Source organism: Doryrhamphus excisus, chromosome 9 (assembly GCF_030265055.1).
Source record: "Doryrhamphus excisus isolate RoL2022-K1 chromosome 9, RoL_Dexc_1.0, whole genome shotgun sequence".
NCBI lineage: Eukaryota > Metazoa > Chordata > Actinopteri > Syngnathiformes > Syngnathidae > Doryrhamphus > Doryrhamphus excisus.
Window position 1 is genome coordinate 16,691,451 of NC_080474.1, and position 18,779 is coordinate 16,710,229.

At 39.1% G+C, this 18,779-nt stretch overlaps 2 protein-coding genes and 1 long non-coding RNA gene across 4 annotated transcripts; 2 read left to right on the forward strand and 1 right to left on the reverse strand.

Moving 5' to 3' along the window:
- Positions 1 to 94: 94 nt before the first annotated feature.
- On the forward strand, positions 95 to 9,706 carry ccdc93 (coiled-coil domain containing 93). Its single transcript, XM_058081583.1, has 23 exons — positions 95 to 258; positions 781 to 894; positions 984 to 1,078; positions 1,650 to 1,761; positions 1,926 to 2,024; positions 2,364 to 2,417; positions 2,490 to 2,590; positions 2,853 to 2,889; positions 3,284 to 3,364; positions 3,899 to 3,949; positions 4,490 to 4,576; positions 4,924 to 5,040; positions 5,367 to 5,429; positions 6,302 to 6,375; positions 6,880 to 6,961; positions 7,071 to 7,145; positions 7,258 to 7,329; positions 7,681 to 7,789; positions 7,878 to 7,960; positions 8,064 to 8,101; positions 8,632 to 8,716; positions 8,777 to 8,890; positions 9,239 to 9,706. Exons 1-23 carry the CDS (start codon positions 172 to 174, stop codon positions 9,293 to 9,295), a joined length of 1,887 nt encoding a protein of 628 aa, XP_057937566.1. The 5' UTR covers positions 95 to 171; the 3' UTR covers positions 9,296 to 9,706.
- LOC131135552 (uncharacterized) lies at positions 8,507 to 13,999 on the reverse strand. The gene is made up of 3 exons (XR_009131616.1): positions 13,619 to 13,999; positions 11,926 to 12,039; positions 8,507 to 8,766 (listed from the first exon to the last, which is right to left on the reverse strand). It is a non-coding gene; the product is annotated as an uncharacterized LOC131135552 (long non-coding RNA).
- Positions 9,960 to 18,588, forward strand: tmprss3a (transmembrane serine protease 3a). 2 transcript variants are annotated; one of them, XM_058081586.1, is made up of 14 exons: positions 9,960 to 10,170; positions 10,275 to 10,321; positions 10,916 to 11,150; positions 11,259 to 11,372; positions 11,478 to 11,594; positions 12,651 to 12,774; positions 13,087 to 13,206; positions 14,536 to 14,582; positions 14,889 to 15,054; positions 16,066 to 16,235; positions 16,350 to 16,445; positions 16,519 to 16,661; positions 16,852 to 17,004; positions 17,665 to 18,588. In XM_058081586.1, exons 1-14 carry the CDS (start codon positions 10,143 to 10,145, stop codon positions 17,695 to 17,697), a joined length of 1,593 nt encoding a protein of 530 aa, XP_057937569.1. In that variant the 5' UTR covers positions 9,960 to 10,142; the 3' UTR covers positions 17,698 to 18,588. The 2 variants fall into 2 exon arrangements, with proteins under 2 accessions (XP_057937569.1, XP_057937567.1); XM_058081584.1 differs by having other exon boundaries at positions 11,259 to 11,594.
- The last annotated feature ends 191 nt before the right edge of the window (positions 18,589 to 18,779 follow it).

Consider the following 18,779-nt stretch of genomic DNA (forward strand, 5'->3'; position numbering starts at 1 on the left):
ACTTCGGCGACACTAGTATTGTGTATGTGCCAATACGAAAAAATATCGGATAGCTACTTTCACTAAACAAATTGCGTCACTTCCGTGTTTGCTGTCTCCATTTTGGGTCACAAGTAACATTTCGTAGAAGAAGAAAAAAACATCATGTGACCTGTCATAACTCTGTTCAACATGGCTACCACCGTCTCTGCTTTTCATCGAACTAGGCATGGATCGAAATTGGGTGCCCAATTCGATCAAGACGGCAACCTTGTTCAGGTAAAATCTTTTACACCGCAGTCACGCTTGTGTATTAATAATATGTAGGTAAGGCTGTGGGTTAATTCTGCTTTTATTAGCGAAAAATAAATTCAACATTCTTGGAAGTGATGTTCTTCAACGCAACGTTTGTATTGACGATTGTGCCAAAAGAAATGAAGGTATTTTGTTTATTTTCATGAGTTATGAGTTCACTTTGACTACATTAATATATTGTATATATATCAGTTTTAATTAAAACATGTTTACAACGAACATATACAAAATTATCTTGCTAGGGTAACTGGCACAAGTTCTATTGTCTAGTGCCGGGGTCTTAACCTTGATTTTATTGGGCGCCATGGATGGGTGAGGCTCAGATATATTGATACTATGTATTTTGAGCGTACTAGACTCTAAAATATTGCTAAAGTACACATTGGATATAATGTTATGTTTATGTGTATTGAAAATGTCTTAAATGGATCTGTCACTCAAATAAAAAAATAGGGTAAAAACCACTGTTCTACTATCGTCTTCTAGGTGGAGGCTCGGGAAGATGAAGAGCAAGGCATCAAGCTGGCGGAGATCCTTGAGCTGCTTTTGGCTGCCGGATATTTCAGAGCCCGCATTAAAGGACTGTCCCCTTTTGATAAGGTACAGTGGTTTAGGTCTGGGGCCAATTGAAATGGTTTAGACTAACTCATCCTCTCTTTTTATTCATCTTGTGTTCACTGGTTGTGCAGGTGGTTGGCGGGATGACCTGGTGCATCACCACATGTAACTATGACATTGACATTGATCTTCTTTTTCAAGAAAACTCAACAATTGGCCAGAAAATGTAAGTGGTTTCCTCTCTGACTCTGTATGCTTTTAAAAGCGTGTACAGTGGAACTTCGGTTAGCGAACACAGATATTTTGTTGAATATTGACAATGCAAATTTTGTCTGCATTTGCGTATGTTTCCCAGTTTGCGTACAATATGCATGTTTTATCATGTTATTAAAACATCCCTGGTAGCCTGTGAGCATGCTCTTAACTGGAAAGTCATTGTCAAAATACAAAATTTCTGCTCACATTATGACCCTTAAATACGCTTTTATGCTTCCCTGCTCTCAGGTACGCAGTTTGTTACATTTTACCAATGTGACGTTCAAATTCAAGGTCTGCATGATGTGTGGCTCCAAAAAATAATCCTTGCACTGTAGCAGCACTAGTACGTTATCTCCTGTGTGTGTGTATATACAACTAGTTTCGGATTGACTGACTGTTGTCACTCATTGATTATGTCCACCAACTACAAACACACTCTCTTAGACGTGCGGCAATACACAAGCTGATGCTTTGGTTTATTATTTTTTTGTTTGCCATTGCTGTAATGAACACTAACCTTCTACTATTCCTGTTTACAGTGCATTGACTGAGAAAATTGTGTCTGTTTTACCAAAAATGAAGTGTCCTCATCATCTGGAGCCTCATCAAATCCAAGGCCTTGATTTTATCCACGTGTTTCCAGTAGTACAGGTATTTCAAATGACCAGTATTCCAATTCAAGAACATCTGAGGTTCTCAGAGCATGGCAAGATGGAGCACTTTCATTTGACATGTCTATTTATAAGTACTGTTTATGGGAGTGCATGCATTTACTTGTTATTGCTGTATGTGATGAGCTTTTGCTTTCTTTGTAGTGGCTGGTGAAGCGAGCCATAGAGACCAGAGAGCAAATGGGTGACTACGTGAGAGCTTACTCCATATCTCAGTTCCAGAAAACGTACAGCCTTCCAGAGGTACCGTTCTGTTGGAGTGACATCTGAATGCTCAAAGTGTTTTCAACATATTCCCTTTTCCAATGTGTTTTTTATATCATCATATCATGATATATGATAAGGACCCAACCCTAATGCGTATATAAAATATGTAATACATTAATTGTCTACTTGGGGATGGGTGGAGTAGCCAACAAAACAACTGTACTCATTGAACAATTTTACTAATGAAAAATATTTGTGATGTTACACGTATCGGTTGATATCAGAATTTGAAATTGTGAGTTGGACAATATCGGCAAAAAAGTCGATATCGGACATCCTTAATCTTAACATGTTTTATCAAACTTTTTGTTATAGAATGACGACGTTTGCCAAAGAGCCAAAGTAGTGGGAGCAGTCTTTGATTTGCTGGTGAGCTGCCAAGTCCAGGGGCCGACTTTAAATTTGAATGTGTCAATTCAACAGCAGTATATTTTTTTCCAGGAAGTATACAAACCACAGAGAAAGTACAGAAGACAGAAGGATGCCGGAGAACTACTGGATGAAGAGTCCAAGGTTCACTCGACTTTACTGGAATATGGCAGGTAACATTTGGCTTTTGAGAAAAGAGCATTTTTATTCCTCATGATTTATTGATTTTGAGTTAATGTTTTGTTTTGGCCTTGCGATTGACTGGCGACCAGTCCAGGGTGTACTGCGCCTCTCACCCAGAGTCAGCTGGGATAGGCTCCAGCATACCCCTGCTACCTTAGTGAGGATAAGCGGCATAGAGGACGGATGTTTTGTTTCATCTTAATGTATAATAATAATAATAATAATAATGCTGATTGACTTACTTTCTTCCAGGCGACATGGATTCAGCAAACAATCCAAACAAGACAAGGTCAGTTGTTAGCGATTATAGTAATGATAATACAGTTAATTTAAAGATTGTACAAGGTCACGTCATGTATCTCTGATAAAATGCCAGGTTGTGTAAGAAAATGAGACCAAGTTGAATCATTTCAGGACCTTTTTGACTTTTTAATGTGATCTATAACATATATTGTGCAACTTGATTGGAAAAACACACTGTAGTATTTTGGGTGCTAAGGTAAAGTGTGCAGTGATCTGATCTCATTTGCAAGGAAGAGTGGGGAAAATATTAAAGATTTGTTGTGCGGATTGAAAAACTTGTATATTGTGTCATCATATCCAAACGTTGATTCATATGGAAAATGGTCTAAATGGGACTGAATCTCAATTGTAAGTATGGACATGCATTTTTTTTTTTTTAGCTGGATGACAAAAAAGCTATCCTGGCTAAGGACCCTGTGACAGAGGTGTCGGAGGAAGAAGCTCTGTGGGCAGCAGAGGAGGTATGGGAATAAAATGTATAACTTTAAATAAGTCAATGTATGATCGAACCCTCAATGCTGTAGTTTGTGTACTAATATTTTTTATTATTTATTTTTTTTATTTATATTTATAATAATTCACTGTTATGTAGACCAGATATTTCCAACCACAGTGCCATGGCAATTATCTTATTATTATCTTATTATGTACCTCCTACAAAGGTAATTTTCATCATTTATCTGTCCTGCATATCCACCTGTTGTTCTAATGCAAACTATTTGTCTATACCTATATGATATTTTTTATTGTGAGAAAGCCATATCTAGACACCGCTAATAATTTGTAGATATTAGGGCTGTCAAAAAGAATGCGATAACAGCAGTATCAAATGTATTCCAATTTTTACTTGTAAATTGATAGTGTAATTATTAGTGGGCATGCTAGTTGCACCTTCAGATTGAACTCTCTTCCTGATGAGTGTATTCTGTACTTGGTTTCATATTTTGCTTATGTATTATTATTCTTTGTTGTTCCTTTTTTTTTTTTTTTTTTAGAAACGTATCAAAAGTTTAATCACCAGGATGGCTGCAATGGCTGATGAAGAGGTAGACCCCTTTTTTATATGTGTTGATCTATTTAAATATATTTTATTTTGTTGGTTTACAGTTTATACACTTGCAAATGAATTAAATTTGTGATGAGCGTTGAATATTAATGTTTATTGCAAAAATGAGCTAAAACATACAAAGGCCATGGAGGGTGTTGATGTGGAGCCCTCTGAATTTGTTTTCTTGGAAATTGTAAAGCATTTGTATTTAGGTGTCTGGTACCTTTTTAAGTATTTTGAATTTTAAAGAGTTGTACTATAAGTTATTTACTACAACTAACTGAATTACTTTGTGTTTATAATGTCCTTAGCTGGCCCATCCCTTTTATCAAGTACTTTTTCTAGATTGACACATGCAGAATTTACTGTATGTACTTGCAGATAGTGAACAGAAAACAGGACGGTAAGAGCTTATGCGAGCCTGAGCTATAGGGGATTTTTACCACAACACATAAAAATTTCCAATAAACTACAGGACATGTTTCAATATCTATACATTTTGGGTTTTTAACAAGCATGTATGCATTGTATCTTTCAGGGCCAACTGACTGCAAGCACAGTGGGGCATATAGTTGGACAACAGTCTGAGGAGATCAAACTCATCGCTTCTGAATATGCCGAGAAGGTACGTGACTGTGCCGTCAATCTATCAATAAGCAAGTACAGTGTACAGTGCTTACCATCATTAATTTGTTCCAGAAGGTCTGAGACTAACCGAAATGGACTTTAACTGAAATAATGTAAATCTCGGGATAGGCTCCAGCATACCCTCCACCCTAGTTAGGATAAGCAGCATTGAAAATGGATGGAAGGACAACCTTTAAACTGAGAAACAACTACTAACAAAGAACATGCAATATCTTTACAGTATTGGTATTGGGTTCAGGGTACTCCTAAATATCTTCAAGGTTGGCAGCTCTGAAGTGGTATTGGACTGTACACTGACTTTGTTGTCTTTCTGGGTTCATCCAGCACTTGGAGGTGTCCTCAGAGGACTTTACAGAGCGCTATGGCCCGTTGCAGCAGCACCTCAGAGCTGTTGCCTCTCTTAAAAAACAAATACAGCAGAAGACTGACCAACTTGGTGAGGTTAGTATCACTTTACCTTAATTGGGGTAGCCGTCACTTTCATCTTCATTACAAGAAATGGAGCCTAGCATATTGTTCAGGAGACATGAATGCATTAGTCATGGTTCGGTTTGCGCCAACTCAAGAAGAGCTGATAGCGATTTATTTACTTATATTCTGAAATGAGTTCAGGCTTACATAATTGTAATCACCAGAATAATACACAATAAAATAGTCCTTGACAAATTTAAATTCCGTAATGTATGTAATATGTAATAGCTGTCAGGTAGTTAAAAATGTGGTGCCTGTTTGTGTTGAACAATAATAGTTTTGTCTTTGGTTAATAGCTACAAGCCAATCTTGCAGAAGTAAAGAGAGGTTGCAACGAGGCCAAGAAAAAACTGCTTGAGGTAAGAAAGATTAACCACCTTTACAAAAAATGAATAGCACTTTTTTCACTTTTCTGACATTTTTAGAGTTTTTTTACGAGTTCTACTGATGTCAATGCGATCAAGACTTTCTTATATGGGCTGCACATTTGCCTGTATTCAGTAAACACAAACCTAAGTATCCAGAAGTCCTTGGGAGCGCTTGGGAATATGACCAATCACAGTGGAGTGGGCATACCTAGAGGAGGGTCGTTGTTAGAGTAAATGAAACCAACTGTTTGGCTCGGAATCAAGCTGCCACAGTCCAAGCAGAAGCTATAGTAATTCTGCACTTGATCAAACATACTTAAAAATTTGTCAGCACAAAACACGATCGCTGCATAAGACTTCAACACGTGTTGTTAGAATCCACTGGACTACTTCCTGAATCTGCACTCAAAAGCAACATGGGAACTCTGGGTCTTTTAGCCTTATGGCTAAGAACCAGGGTTCAAAGTGTGTAAAAATTAAAAACATGATGCTTTTAACAGTTGAATGTTAATTTGCAGTTATGTAAGACAATTGTAAAATTGTCCATTATAGTAGATTAGCTTTATCTTTATGCTAAAAGAAATGTAGAATTACTACAGGTTCTGCTTGGACACTAACACCCCGGCAGCTCCAGCGAGTGACGCTTGGAATACTAAGTGCCGGCAGGACTGAAAGGCTTATAGTGTGTGTAAAGCACTTAACGTGCGTCTCCACATCTGCCTCACACACTGCCACTTCCATATTATGTTTTTTATCATTCGCAGTAGCGATGGCATATAGCGCACAGTCTGATCATTTAATCTTGAGATCTTGTGACACTCCTACTTTTTATATTTACATTTTTCTTTTATGTGTCCTACTAGGCAACAGAGCAATCAGAGAGAATGAAGAATGAGCTGATGACTTTAGAGGACATGGAAGGTCAAGCTGACAGCAGGTTGTTGATTGATGATGATTACCTCTCTGACAAACACAGACACAAAGCCCATACTGTAGTTGCTCCTTGCCAGTTACATTTGATAATGTGCAAACATGCACGTGCATAGTGTAGCCAAATGTCATGTTAACACTCCTAAATTTGCAGTACACGTGCATGCTGGGGGTGAAGAGGATCAGGCTTACGAGCGACACGGGCAAATGCATGGGCTGTATTGCAATCGCTCTAACACGGATAACTTTCACAATATAAACTTAACTTTTTTTTAATTGAACATGAAAAGCTATATTATGAGATTTATCAAATCTAGTAGACAAAAATGTTTGTCCTCCCACACTCCTATGTTGTGCAAAGAATACAGGTCGCCATTTTGTTTTGATTGCATTTCATTTGTGTGTTTTGTACAATAAATGTATTTAAGATTTCTTCATTTGTTAGTTACCACAGAGGCTACATTGTATTTTTTTTTATTAAGTACAGTAAATATATTATTCTGCTTAACAGCATGTTGGAGAAGCTAAGGGGTCTGGTAACAATGAATGAAAGCTTGAAAGTACAAGAGCATGAGTTCCGTACCCACTGCAGAGTAAGTCCACATACTTTGCTATTGACCCATATTCTGGACATGTGTGGCTTAGTTTGGGAAAGAATTGACTTCATATTGTTTTGTTTTTTTGTCCGGATGCTATATCCAGGATGAGATGACGCTTCTGCAAAAGAACATTGAAGAATTGAGGACAGCATCTGGGCAGGGTACAGAGGAGGACAAGGTATGCAGTGGAGGATGTGGGGGGTGTTTATATTAGACAGCTAATACAGAGCATGCCTTTAATTTGATATTATATAATGATAATCAAATCTACTTCCATTTATCTTCTTTAGGAAAGGAACCAACTGATACACAAACAGTATAACACAGATCAAGAGAAACTACAAAAGATCCGCCTACTCATGGTAAGTAGAAATAGCAAATTGCCAGAAATTGCTGGGTAAGTTGGTCACACGGTGCCGCCCAAAGTCAGCTGGGATAGGCTCCAGCATACCCTTGCGACCCTAATGAGGATAAGTGGTATAGAAAATGTATGGATAAATGTTCAAGTATTTTTTTTTAAACACCTGAACGGGGAAAATAGGCATCTCACCTTTAGTGAGCGTGGGGGTAAAATGGCTCTTTTGATAGTAAAGGTTGCCGACCCCTGCTTTATGTGACAGAACCATCAAACTGCCGACTGATTCCATCAAATCAAATGGTCTTATTTTCAGTGCGTCATGCAACCCCACACCTCTTAACGTCTCCATGTTTAGGCTCGGAGGAATCGTGAGATTGCCATTTTGCAGAGAAAAATCGATGAAGTACCAAGCCGGGCAGAACTAACGCAGTACCAGAAGAGATTTGTTGAACTCTATAGCCAAGGTAGGTCCTCCTCAACAGTCAAAACGATTATTTTCAACTGATGACAGAATAAGCTGAAGGAATATTTATCTGAATTTGTTTCTTTCAGTCTCAGCAACACACAAAGAGACCAAACAGTTCTTCACATTGTATAATACCTTAGATGACAAAAAAGTTTACCTCGAGAAGGAGGTAAGTATATATGTACAAGTAAGATGGCGATTCGTTATTTTTGTTTGTTTTCCACATCTCTGTCCCATTTCACATATTATAAAGTCATATTTTTCCATTGTAGGTTAATTTGCTGAATTCCATTCATGACAACTTCCAACAGTAAGTAACACATCGTTCGTCTATGATCATACATGAACTTACAGTATGTTCACCTCACTGCAAGTTTGAAGGAAGTAATTTGTTCCATCGAGCTGCACGGTGGATGAGTGGTGAGCGCGCAGGAGACCCGAGTTCAATTCCACCCTCGGCTATCTGTGTGTGGATTTTGCATGTTCTCCCCGTGCAGGCGTGGGTTTCCTCCCACATTGCAAAAACATGCTAGGTTAATTGGCGACTCCAAATTGTCCATAGGTATGAATGTGAGTGTGAATGGTTGTTTGTCTATATGTGCCCTGTGATTGGCTGGCGACCAGTGCAGGGTGTACCCCGCCTCTCACTCCAAGACAGCTGGGATAGGCTCCAGCACCACTTGTGAGGATAAGCGGTAGAAAATGAATGAATGAATGAAGTTGCTTCCATCACCACACTCTCTTTCAGAGAGAGAGAAAAAAAATAATAAATTGTAAATATGCAGGGAACCACTGTAGACAATGGATACAATATACTGTACATTTATTTTTGTTGTCCAGGGCGATGTCATCCTCATCAGATAAGGAGCAATTCCTCAGGCAATTGGAGCAGATTGTCGAGGGACTCAAACAGAGTCGCATCAAGGTAAGCATACTCCAAATAGGTGCAAGTGTTCGATACTATACGTGTGCTTCCTGCATGCAGATGGAAAAGAAGAAGCAAGAGAACAAAATGAGAAGAGATCAGCTGAATGACGAGTACCTGGAGTTGCTCGACAAACAGAGACTTTATTTCAAAACTGTCAAAGATTTTAAAGAGGTAATGGGTAAATACACTTTAAAGGGGACTTATTATGAAAAACCCACTTGATTGCTTACAGTTATTTTGCTTGTCTTGTCCGTGCCCACCTAAAAAGTGCATAATTACCCAAGCTGTCCATACCAGAAAATGTCTATATTATATTGACCCTACTATTGACCCGATTAAATAACACCACCTCCACACAGAGGTCCAATGGGTCTGTTTTCTGGTAGGACAAGGACAGCCCCTGAAAACAACATAAACATACTATTTAGCAAGTATACATAGTATGTCTCCTTTAAGGCTGACGAAAGCAGAACAATCTGTCCATGCAATGTGTGCTGAATTCCATTTTTGTTTCTCCAGGAATGTCGAAAGAATGAAATGCTGCTGTCCAAGCTGAGAGCTAAAGGAGCATCTTAGCTGTAAAGGGGTTGTTTCCATCACAAATACTGTATGTAATCTGTTCAGAGATTATTTAAAGTAATAATCTCCCATGCTGTTTGTTTCCATCTGTGCCATAAGCTAAATGAAAAACATCTTCCAGTTGTCTTACCAGTGTCACAACCACGGTGGTCGTAGCCACAGATTTGCTCAAGAAGTCAGGTAAAATGAAAAAAAAAATTGTTAGGTCCTGTATTAACTTGTAGACTGATATTTGTGAATAGTCGGCTCTCACATGATCGCTCACTCTTATTGTCATTTTCGGATTAACCATTTTTTGCTTGTTTTTGTTATTTCTTCAAATCCTGAAATTGCTTCACAGAATGCTAATTTCATATTTTCATGAGGCTTCTATATCTTTACCTATAATTAGCATCATTAATTAATTATAATTAAATAACTGTTCAAATGTCATTTGAGATTGGATGTTAATCCAAATTATTGTGACAAGTGTAAAAAGAAGTTAACTTCAATAAAAATATGACACAACACTGTACCATATCAGGTGCTGCTGCTGCTGCTGCTGTCACTAAATGTTTAGCTGGTCCAAGGCCTATTTAGCACCTGGTTCCCTGGTTGTAAGCATCTATCATATGTGTATCTGTGCTTCCAATTCCCTGGGCACTTTGAGGACACGCGAGTAGGTAACATTACCTATGTAGTGAGGAGAGTCAGAGTCACTTGATCCTCACTCCAAGCAGGAGCACTCACCTGCTCAGGTGTCATTTGCACCGAACAAGAGGCCAGCGAAAGAAGAACACATGGGATAAGGGGCATCTTTTTTTTGTCAGTTTTAGAAAATGTACAATTCACTTTGGACTACGTCATGATGACGAAGAGCTTTGCTGACATCAGTAAGTTCAGACTTGACTCATCCTTTTTCTGTTTCTTCATTATTTTATTTTTTTTTACCCAATCTCCATCGCTACCTATCCGTATCTGATTTCTGTTTTTGCAGGTTCCGCAACCAACACCGGTGTGAATGAAACCCCAACATCCTCAACAGTAAGACTACGTAATGATGGTGTTATATAAATTAGCTGTGTGACACATTTTAGTTTTATCATTGATAACTGAGATGAGCTAATGCAGGGGTCACCAATACGGTGCCCAGGACCATATGAGGCACCTGCAAGCCTCACAAGACAAAATGTTGGCGACCCCTGAATTGGAGTTTTCTTAAAACTGAATAAGAAATTATTCATATTACATATTGTTATTAGCAGTTGTAGTAGTTGTATTATTAGCCAACAGCACTTTTACACTTCAAAAGCTCAACAGACAAGTGATGGGAATTCCAGCTCTTTTGGACAGATGGTTCTCAAAAGAGCTAGTTCTTCAGATTTTCTTCAGATTACTTCAATTAATTTATGACCAAAAAATGTTTTATGTACAAAACAATACATTCTATCATAATGTGTCCATAATGTGTATATTTTTTATTATACTGGAACAGTGCTACAAAATTGTACAAAACAAATTTGACAAAAATATGATATACTTGTATATATAATATAACGTATGTGATATAGTAAATATTAATTATATTGTTAAATAGTCCACAAGTACGATCTTCCAGTTTTTTGTTTTACCTCTTAGGAATTTAAGGTAGAAGCACCGGAACAACCGGACTCCTCCAGGATCGAAGTGGTCTCTGTGACAGAGGAAGACCTCCCCACTGTTGAGACCCCAACCACAATAAACGTCAGCCCCCTGGGTAGCTTAAATGCTGACTCACCTTCTGAGAACAATTTGAGCAAACCCGCAGATTCCCAGACTTTAACTGCATGTAGTCCAACCATGCCAGTCACCAAGATTCAGCCATTTATGATTGGTGAGTCCTAACCCAGTAACACACTCAGTGTTTGTTCTAGCATTACTATGCTTTGATTACGACTAGTGAACGTAATTATAGGGAATATAACAGTGTTGTTGTCAACAGATGATGATTTGGACAGTAAATGGAAGACAAGACTGCTGGCTCATCGCATGGAGTTGATAATTGCTACATGTATCATCCTGGTGGTCACACTTGTTCTTGGTATTGGCCTTGGGGGTGAGTGTTCCATTTTCAATAATGTTGATTTGCACCGTACACAACTTGAAATTTATGCAATGTTTTATGAAAATAACCCCCCTGTGTGTGTGTGTATGTCTATAGTGGGTCTCAGCTGTGTGGGGAAGTTTCGTTGCGGCTTTTCCTCCCAATGCATTAGAAGCTCAGCACAGTGTGACGGAGAGGTGAACTGTGGCAATGGGGAGGACGAGCTTGGCTGTGGTGAGAAACTGTTGGCTTTCTATTCTTATCTTATACTTATCTTGACATATCTACTCTTCATGTCAATGGCTTTGTGTCTGCTTCTACGTATTTGTGTATATTTAGATGTTTTTAGTTTTTAGTCCTCAGTCTACGGGAAGATTTCACCTCAAAAACACGCTTGTCCAGTACCTTCCATGTTGTTCATGTTGACATAGTGTATTCACAAATTGGACGTAAAATCACACAGTAGGGAAAAAAGTGATTACAGTACAGGTTCCAGACCCGACCGGCAAAATTGAGACGAGCCTTAGTTCAAAAGTGTTTTTTCTTATGAGTCAAGAACACTGACCTTAACTGAGGAAAGCGAGGCCTGGAGTTCTTTGGATGTTGTTGTGGGGTCTTTCGTGACCTCTTGGATGAGTCGTTGCTGCGCTCTTGGGGTAATTTTGGTTGGCCGGGAGTCCTGGGAACATTTGTGCATAACGGCTCTCATTGTGGGAACGGCTTTATAAGCGTTTCCAGGTTCAATGAATCTCAGTTAAGTTATGATGCAAGTGTTATGATTGTTATGATACTGAGTGAAAATCACTTTTTCACACTCTGTGATGGTTGACCGGGTGAACTGAGTGCACAATTCTCATGAATTTCTGCGCATGCACTCTGTTGACGGATGAATCGAGTGAATCAAATACCCACCCGACTTCAGTATACAAGAGTCAGTCATAGGATTAATTAATATTACCCTTCCTTCTCCTCCAAAGCAAACAAATGACCTTTGATCAAAGTTATCAACATTTGCAGTTGAAAATTGGGGCATTTTTTTTTTTACAAGCAGATCCATTTCCTTTTGTTCTACACCACACGTGACGACACCAGGTGAATATTATTGATTATAAATCTGGTTTTACTTAACCGATTTAACTCAAATTAACTCATCTCTGCGTTCTTGACCCATGTGAGATCACTTAGTTTGCACTGACTCTTCCATGTGATGTCCCTCTCCACCATATTACAGTGTAGATGGTATTTTTCCTAAGGTTTTACATATTAATAACTGTCTGCTTTTTGTGTCAGTGCGTCTCAGTGGGCGGAGTTCAGTCCTGCAGGTCCAGAGAGGGGGTGTGTGGAGGACAGTCTGCTCAGAGGATTGGAACAATTGGCTCGGAGCATCGGCCTGCAAACAGCTGGGATACACGAGGTGTTGTCCTCACTGGTCCCATTGTGGGGTCACAGTGTTGTTCTGCTGTGGCGTGGTGCTTTCAAGATCTCCTTTTGTATAAGTTGTAAAATTTGGAGCTCAAACAAACAAAAGGTTTTTGAAAAATATGCCATTTTCAGATTTGACTAAATCTTGAGACTTGAGCTCAGTGACTATGTAAACAATTTACTCTTCAAGGGATGCTTTGATTTTCTGTGTGTGATGCTTGTGACGCTACAAAAAACATATACAAATTTTATTTTACTGGAAATCAGTAGTGTGATTAGATTGTGTTTTTCGTGTCTTTGGCAGTTATGTGGAGTCGTTCTTCATCCCACTGACCACCATTGAGGAGCGCCTTCAGCACCATTTGGTGTCCATCAACCTGAGCCAATCACAGATCATAAAGCTACAAAATGCTCCAATATTCAGGTAAACATCAAATAGTCATTTCAGTCAAACCTCGGTTTTCATATGCCCCAGTTATTGTCAGTGATTAATTGTGTTTTTGTTGAAAATCATTCGTGTTGCCTGTAACTGGTTTATTTAAGCTAGCTTTCAGTCCTGTCATTGGGATACACCTATTTTGACTCTGAAGCCCTCTAAAAATAACTCTTAACAACTTTGCATCGTATGATATACATGCTGTGATCAAACATTAACACGTACACTGATGATAACATGTAATAGTTGCAGTATCTTGCCGTATTTTGATGATTTTATACTACGCCTAACGCCCGACGTCAGCTGGAATAGGCTCCAGCATACCCGGTAGAAAATGAATGTATGAATGAATACTTATGCTAGTTCCTTCAACAACAATAACAGCAGCGACAACACTTACGATGTCCGCTCTCCTTGGGATGGCTGTATGTTCCAGCACAAGACGTGTGCTCCAGTCCTCAGGTAAAAAAAAATGCTGACGGCAAACCAGCATCTTGTTGAGTTTTTGTAGCGAAATTGAGAGTTAGGTATCCACTCTTTCGTACATGAATGGCGCCGAGACTAGCAATTAGCGACGCCTCGTGTTAGCCCGCGAGATAAAAATATTTTTTCATGTTAGCTGCTACAATAATAATATCATTGTAACTTGGTTAATATATAAATAAGTATGAGTAAATGGAACACTGTTGGCGTTTTTTGTGAGGGCTTTAGCGTCAAAATATTTATTTCCCATGTCGCCCATGGCTAGCTAGCTCATATAAACTCGTTTTCACGTGCTAGAATGTGTTCATGTTTCACATAAGGATTATGAATTATGGGCAAAATTCCCTCTAAAAAGTGTCTAAACAAAACATGTTACAGATTCATTGGATTTACATTTATTCCTATAGGAAAAAATGCCTAATTTTTGTTTACATTTCAGTTTTCATTGAACCTTTTGGAATTAATTAACAAAAACTGAGGTACCACTGTATATGTATAAAAGTATGATGACAATACATGATATTCCGAAATCCTAACAAAAAGAAGACAAAGCGAACACTAAAAATTTCCTTTCCTTTTTATCATCTAACCAAATCATGATTGTGTTTTCATTTTTGTTATTGTTGGACTTCTTGATGGCACCTTGATAATGAATCTTGGGACAATTTTGTCAAACACATGTGCCTGACCATAACCATTTATGGTAATAAAATTACTGATTTATGGTAATATTCCTGAACACATCCTGTATCCTTTTGTGTCCCGGTAACATTTTCATAATCTGTCACTGAGCTCTACTGATATCGCCTGTTTGTATGTCTTGTGTCCCCTCAGTAAAAGCCAATGTACCTCAGGAAAAGTGACAACACTGAAATGTCTGGGTGAGTAAACTGCTGGCTTTGTTTTAGTTAGGATTTTAGACTTTCAGGAAAGAAAGCGTACTCATTTATGGCCAGAAGAATCACAGTGATGTGTGTTAGCAATACAATGCATCCGATGCGGCTTTGTGCCCATTTGGGGCCACTTTGTCATTGTCTTGAAGTACCCATATTCTAATGTTAACACAAAACAGTGAGGAGAAGGCCAGAAACCGTGTTTTCTGCTCAATATGTGTACTTTATGATCAGATTTTGAGTTTTATAAACCTAGCAACGCCATCTAACCTTTCTAACCAATTCTGTCCATAGAGTGTGGCTTCAGACCAAAGTACACAACACGTATTGTCGGGGGAAACCTCTCCCGGCCTGGCCAGTTCCCCTGGCAGGTTAGCCTCCATTTCAGCAGTGAGCATCTCTGTGGCGGCTCCATCATAACGTCACTCTGGATTCTCACTGCAGCACACTGTGTGTTCGGGTGAGTGGTACATGTAGCTTTATATATTGGTTAAATGTATTCTACCTGGGCCTGTCTCTTGTCTCTCACTGTGAAATGCATCACCGGGGTTGTGGTTGAGTCTTCCAACATGACACTGATACAAAATATACGGCCAAGGCAACAAAGGGGTGCTTCATGAAGAAGCACAGGATGGCATGGTAGTCACTGGACTTAATCCCACAGAAACAATCTCTGGAAAAATTCCCAATCCTTGCAGAGATGTGTGTTTGTTGTTGGTACTCGTTGAAATAAATGATTATTATTTGAAAAAGGTTTAATATAGTTTATATTATATATGATGTGCTATACATATCACTATTGACAGTTACTATGGTACCCATTATGTCATTATATGGTCATATCACCTTGTACTTCAGTACATTCATTCATTCATTTTCTACCGCTTTTTCCTCACGAGGGTCACGGGGGTGCTGGAGCCTATCCCAGCTGTCTTTGGGCGAGAGGTGGGGTACACCCTGGACTGGTCGCCAGCCAATCACAGGGCACATATAGACAAACAACCATTCACACTCACATTCATGCCTATGGACAATTTGGAGTCACCAATTAACCTAGCATGTTTTTGGAATGTGGGAGGAAACCGGAGTACCCGGAGAAAACCCACGCATGCACGGGGAGAACATGCAAACTCCACACAGAGATGGCTGAGGGTGGAATTGAACCCTGGTCTCCTAGCTGTGAGGTCTGCGCGCTAACCACTAGACCGCCGTGCCGCCCCTACTTCAGTACATGATTTAAAAAAAAAAGTAAACTATATTAGGAAAGCAGGAAGTGAACAAATGTAACAGTTACTGATTGTAAAAGTACCAGATAAAGGGGTAGGATTTAATAAGCTTTGCTTCTTCCTGCTCCTTTTGGACATGTGGAACTGTGAACTGATTATGTGATGCATTCAATTGTATGTATGTTCAATGAAATAAAACCATTACCATATATTGTTTTTGTTTTCATGACATGTCCTGTTATTAGGTTTACAGACCCTTCTATGTGGACAGTCCATGTGGGACGGACGGAGCAGCCAGTCCATGGTGCCCAGTCTCTTGCAGTGGAGCAGATTATATTCCACACTCGATATCGCCCCAAAGGCCTGGATTATGATATCGCACTCATGAAACTCGCCAAGCCCCTTGTTTTTAATGGTAAGGATTTTTTGTTGATGGCTGTGTTGGGTTAGTAGGAGTGAATGTAAGTGTGAGTGGTCACAGCATTGACCCCTGCAGGATGCCATAACTAAAGAAATCCTTCTACTTTAGGATTTGTGGAGCCAATCTGCCTGCCTAATTATGGGGAGGAATTTGAAGAAGGCACAATGTGCTGGATCTCTGGATGGGGGGCAACTGAGGATGAAGGTGAGAATCAACTCAGAAAAACATATTCACTATAGGCATGAACTAATTTGGAAATGTTCTTTGGCTTTTACAGGAGAGACCAGTGTCTTTTTACGCTCTGCAATGGTGCCCATCCTTTCCACAAAGACCTGTAACCAGCCTGAGGTTTACCAGGGCCTGATCTCACCGTGGATGATCTGTGCAGGATACCTGGAGGGCGGAACTGACTCCTGTCAGGTGATATTTGTACTATTACTATATTATTTTACAACACCATAGTACTTCTGCAAAATGCATTTGTATAAAGTGTTGACAATACGTACTAAAGTTATAGTTATCCGTATATTGATTTTTATTGTCCTGTTTTTGGTGCTTGTAGTTAGTTCTGTCTGTACAATAAGGGTTTGACCTGGAAGTATTTCCTCAGGGGGACAGCGGGGGACCTCTGGCCTGTGAGGGCGCCTCTGTATGGAAGCTGGTTGGTGCAACGAGTTGGGGTATTGGCTGTGCTATAAGGAACAAGCCAGGCGTTTACACCAGGATCACACACTCGCTTAGCTGGCTCAGGCAACAGATGGAGGTCAGTGCATGTTTTTGGTTGTGTGCCTACGGTACCTCACAAAAGTGAGTACACCCCTCACATCTCAGCAACCTTCTTGTGTCATGTGACAATACAATAGGAAGGAAATGTGGATATACTTTACAGTAGTCGGGGTAAAGCCATTATTGTGTAAATACTATAGCATTGCAATAGCAACACAGGTGAGTAGCAGGATATGTCCTGTCGCTCTTGGCTGCATGAGTGCTCCTGGGGAGCTGCGGTTCATTGAGGGAAACATTGTGAACATTGGGAAACCTTTCCAAGTTGATTATGAGCACACACCTTCAAGTTGAAGTTGATATTGTGAGCACCTGTCGGGCATCCTTAAGCAGAAGCAGCATAAAAAAATACATATTGTCAATGACAACACAACTGAACACAAAATGCAGTTTTTAAATGAAACTTAAGGGAGAAAAAGAACCCTCCATTGCCCTGTGTGAAAATGTGATTGACCCCTAAACCTAATAACTGGTTGCTGGAATGTGAGGGTGTACTTGTAACTGTTGCTAGATACTGTATAGTATAATATGCATTGACTCAAGTTCATATTGCCCATCAGAACACTGGAGAGAAAGGGAGTTATCGTAATAAAACGAGGCAAGGCAGCGCAGCTAAAGATATTTTCATCTTGTTTTTCAGAGGGAAGGAAGTCTTAACTCAACCCTCAACTAAGACAACTGTATTCCTTGTTAATGCAGACGGCCACATTGCTAAGACACAGAAGGAAATGATGCACCAAGGAGTTAAGAGATTGTTTATTCCAAAATAGAAAGCTCTAAGGCAAACCATACAAAGAGAAAAAAATGAATGCTTCATAAAAAGCAAGACAGATATGAGAGAGAACATCTCAGGTTTTTTTGTAACACATTTCGGGAAACTCTCTCAAGTTCTCAAAAATGTATACGAACCAAATTACTGCGACTATTGACAGACTACTGTTGCACAGCACCACCATTCAAAAAAAGAAGAGGTGCCACAGTTTGTGCAGTAACTGAGTGATTAAACATTTGAAATGTTTCACGGTGTGTAGTGGCAGGGGGGGCGGGACTAACAAGTGACAACTCGAGTCGTAGTGCATGCCAATGAAAAGGGAGCCCAACAGTCAAGTCGGACTGTTTAATGTGGTCACATCTATGTGTACATAAATAAAAGACTGCGTGCTCAATGTAATAATTCCGTGTGTCTTTTTGTGGCCCTTCTCAAGTGAAGAAGACCCTTGTGATTGCATGATCAGCGTAGTGTTTTGGATTGTGCATTTTATATTTGAAAACATCTAGGATACCATTGTAAAATGTTTAAATTACATAATGTATGGTATACACAATGTGGGTAAACTCCTCCATTAAAAAAAAAAAACAAGACACAGATACTGGAGTCATGTTAGAGACTCAGGTACTGAAAAGAATACAAAGTCAAATTCTTGGTGATTCTTCTGCAATTTAGCATATTTTAACCATTTTGTTTTGTGCTTCTTGGCAACAAGTCTTTAAAAAACACATGTAAGGCCTTGTTAGTATTCTAAGATTAAAACCAATTTAAATAATTTCATTCCTTTTTTTTTTTTTTAGAAAACTTCAAAGAACCCTGGAAAACAGGGTTATTAGCTTTATGAATATGTACATAAATATCCCTTACAAAACAGAACAAAATAATGAAACAAAAAAACACTATTTTCATATGTATGTATATAAAAATAAGCATCTCATTTTTTATTTTAAATCTCCCCCAAAGCTCTGTTCAGCTTGCAGAGTCCA

Excerpts from the sequence above, each read along its gene's own strand:
- tmprss3a (XM_058081584.1), top strand. The coding sequence starts at position 10,143 with ATGATGACGAAGAGCTTTGCTGACATCA. Across the intron at positions 10,171-10,274 it reads GAAGAGCTTTGCTGACATCA|GTTCCGCAACCAACACCGGT; the intron begins GTAAGTTCAGAC and ends CTGTTTTTGCAG. Across the intron at positions 16,236-16,349 it reads CAAGCCCCTTGTTTTTAATG|GATTTGTGGAGCCAATCTGC; the intron begins GTAAGGATTTTT and ends CTTCTACTTTAG.
- ccdc93 (XM_058081583.1), top strand. The coding sequence starts at position 172 with ATGGCTACCACCGTCTCTGCTTTTCATCGAACTAGGCATGGATCGAAA. Across the intron at positions 6,376-6,879 it reads GAAGGTCAAGCTGACAGCAG|CATGTTGGAGAAGCTAAGGG; the intron begins GTTGTTGATTGA and ends TCTGCTTAACAG. Across the intron at positions 7,330-7,680 it reads AAAAGATCCGCCTACTCATG|GCTCGGAGGAATCGTGAGAT; the intron begins GTAAGTAGAAAT and ends CTCCATGTTTAG.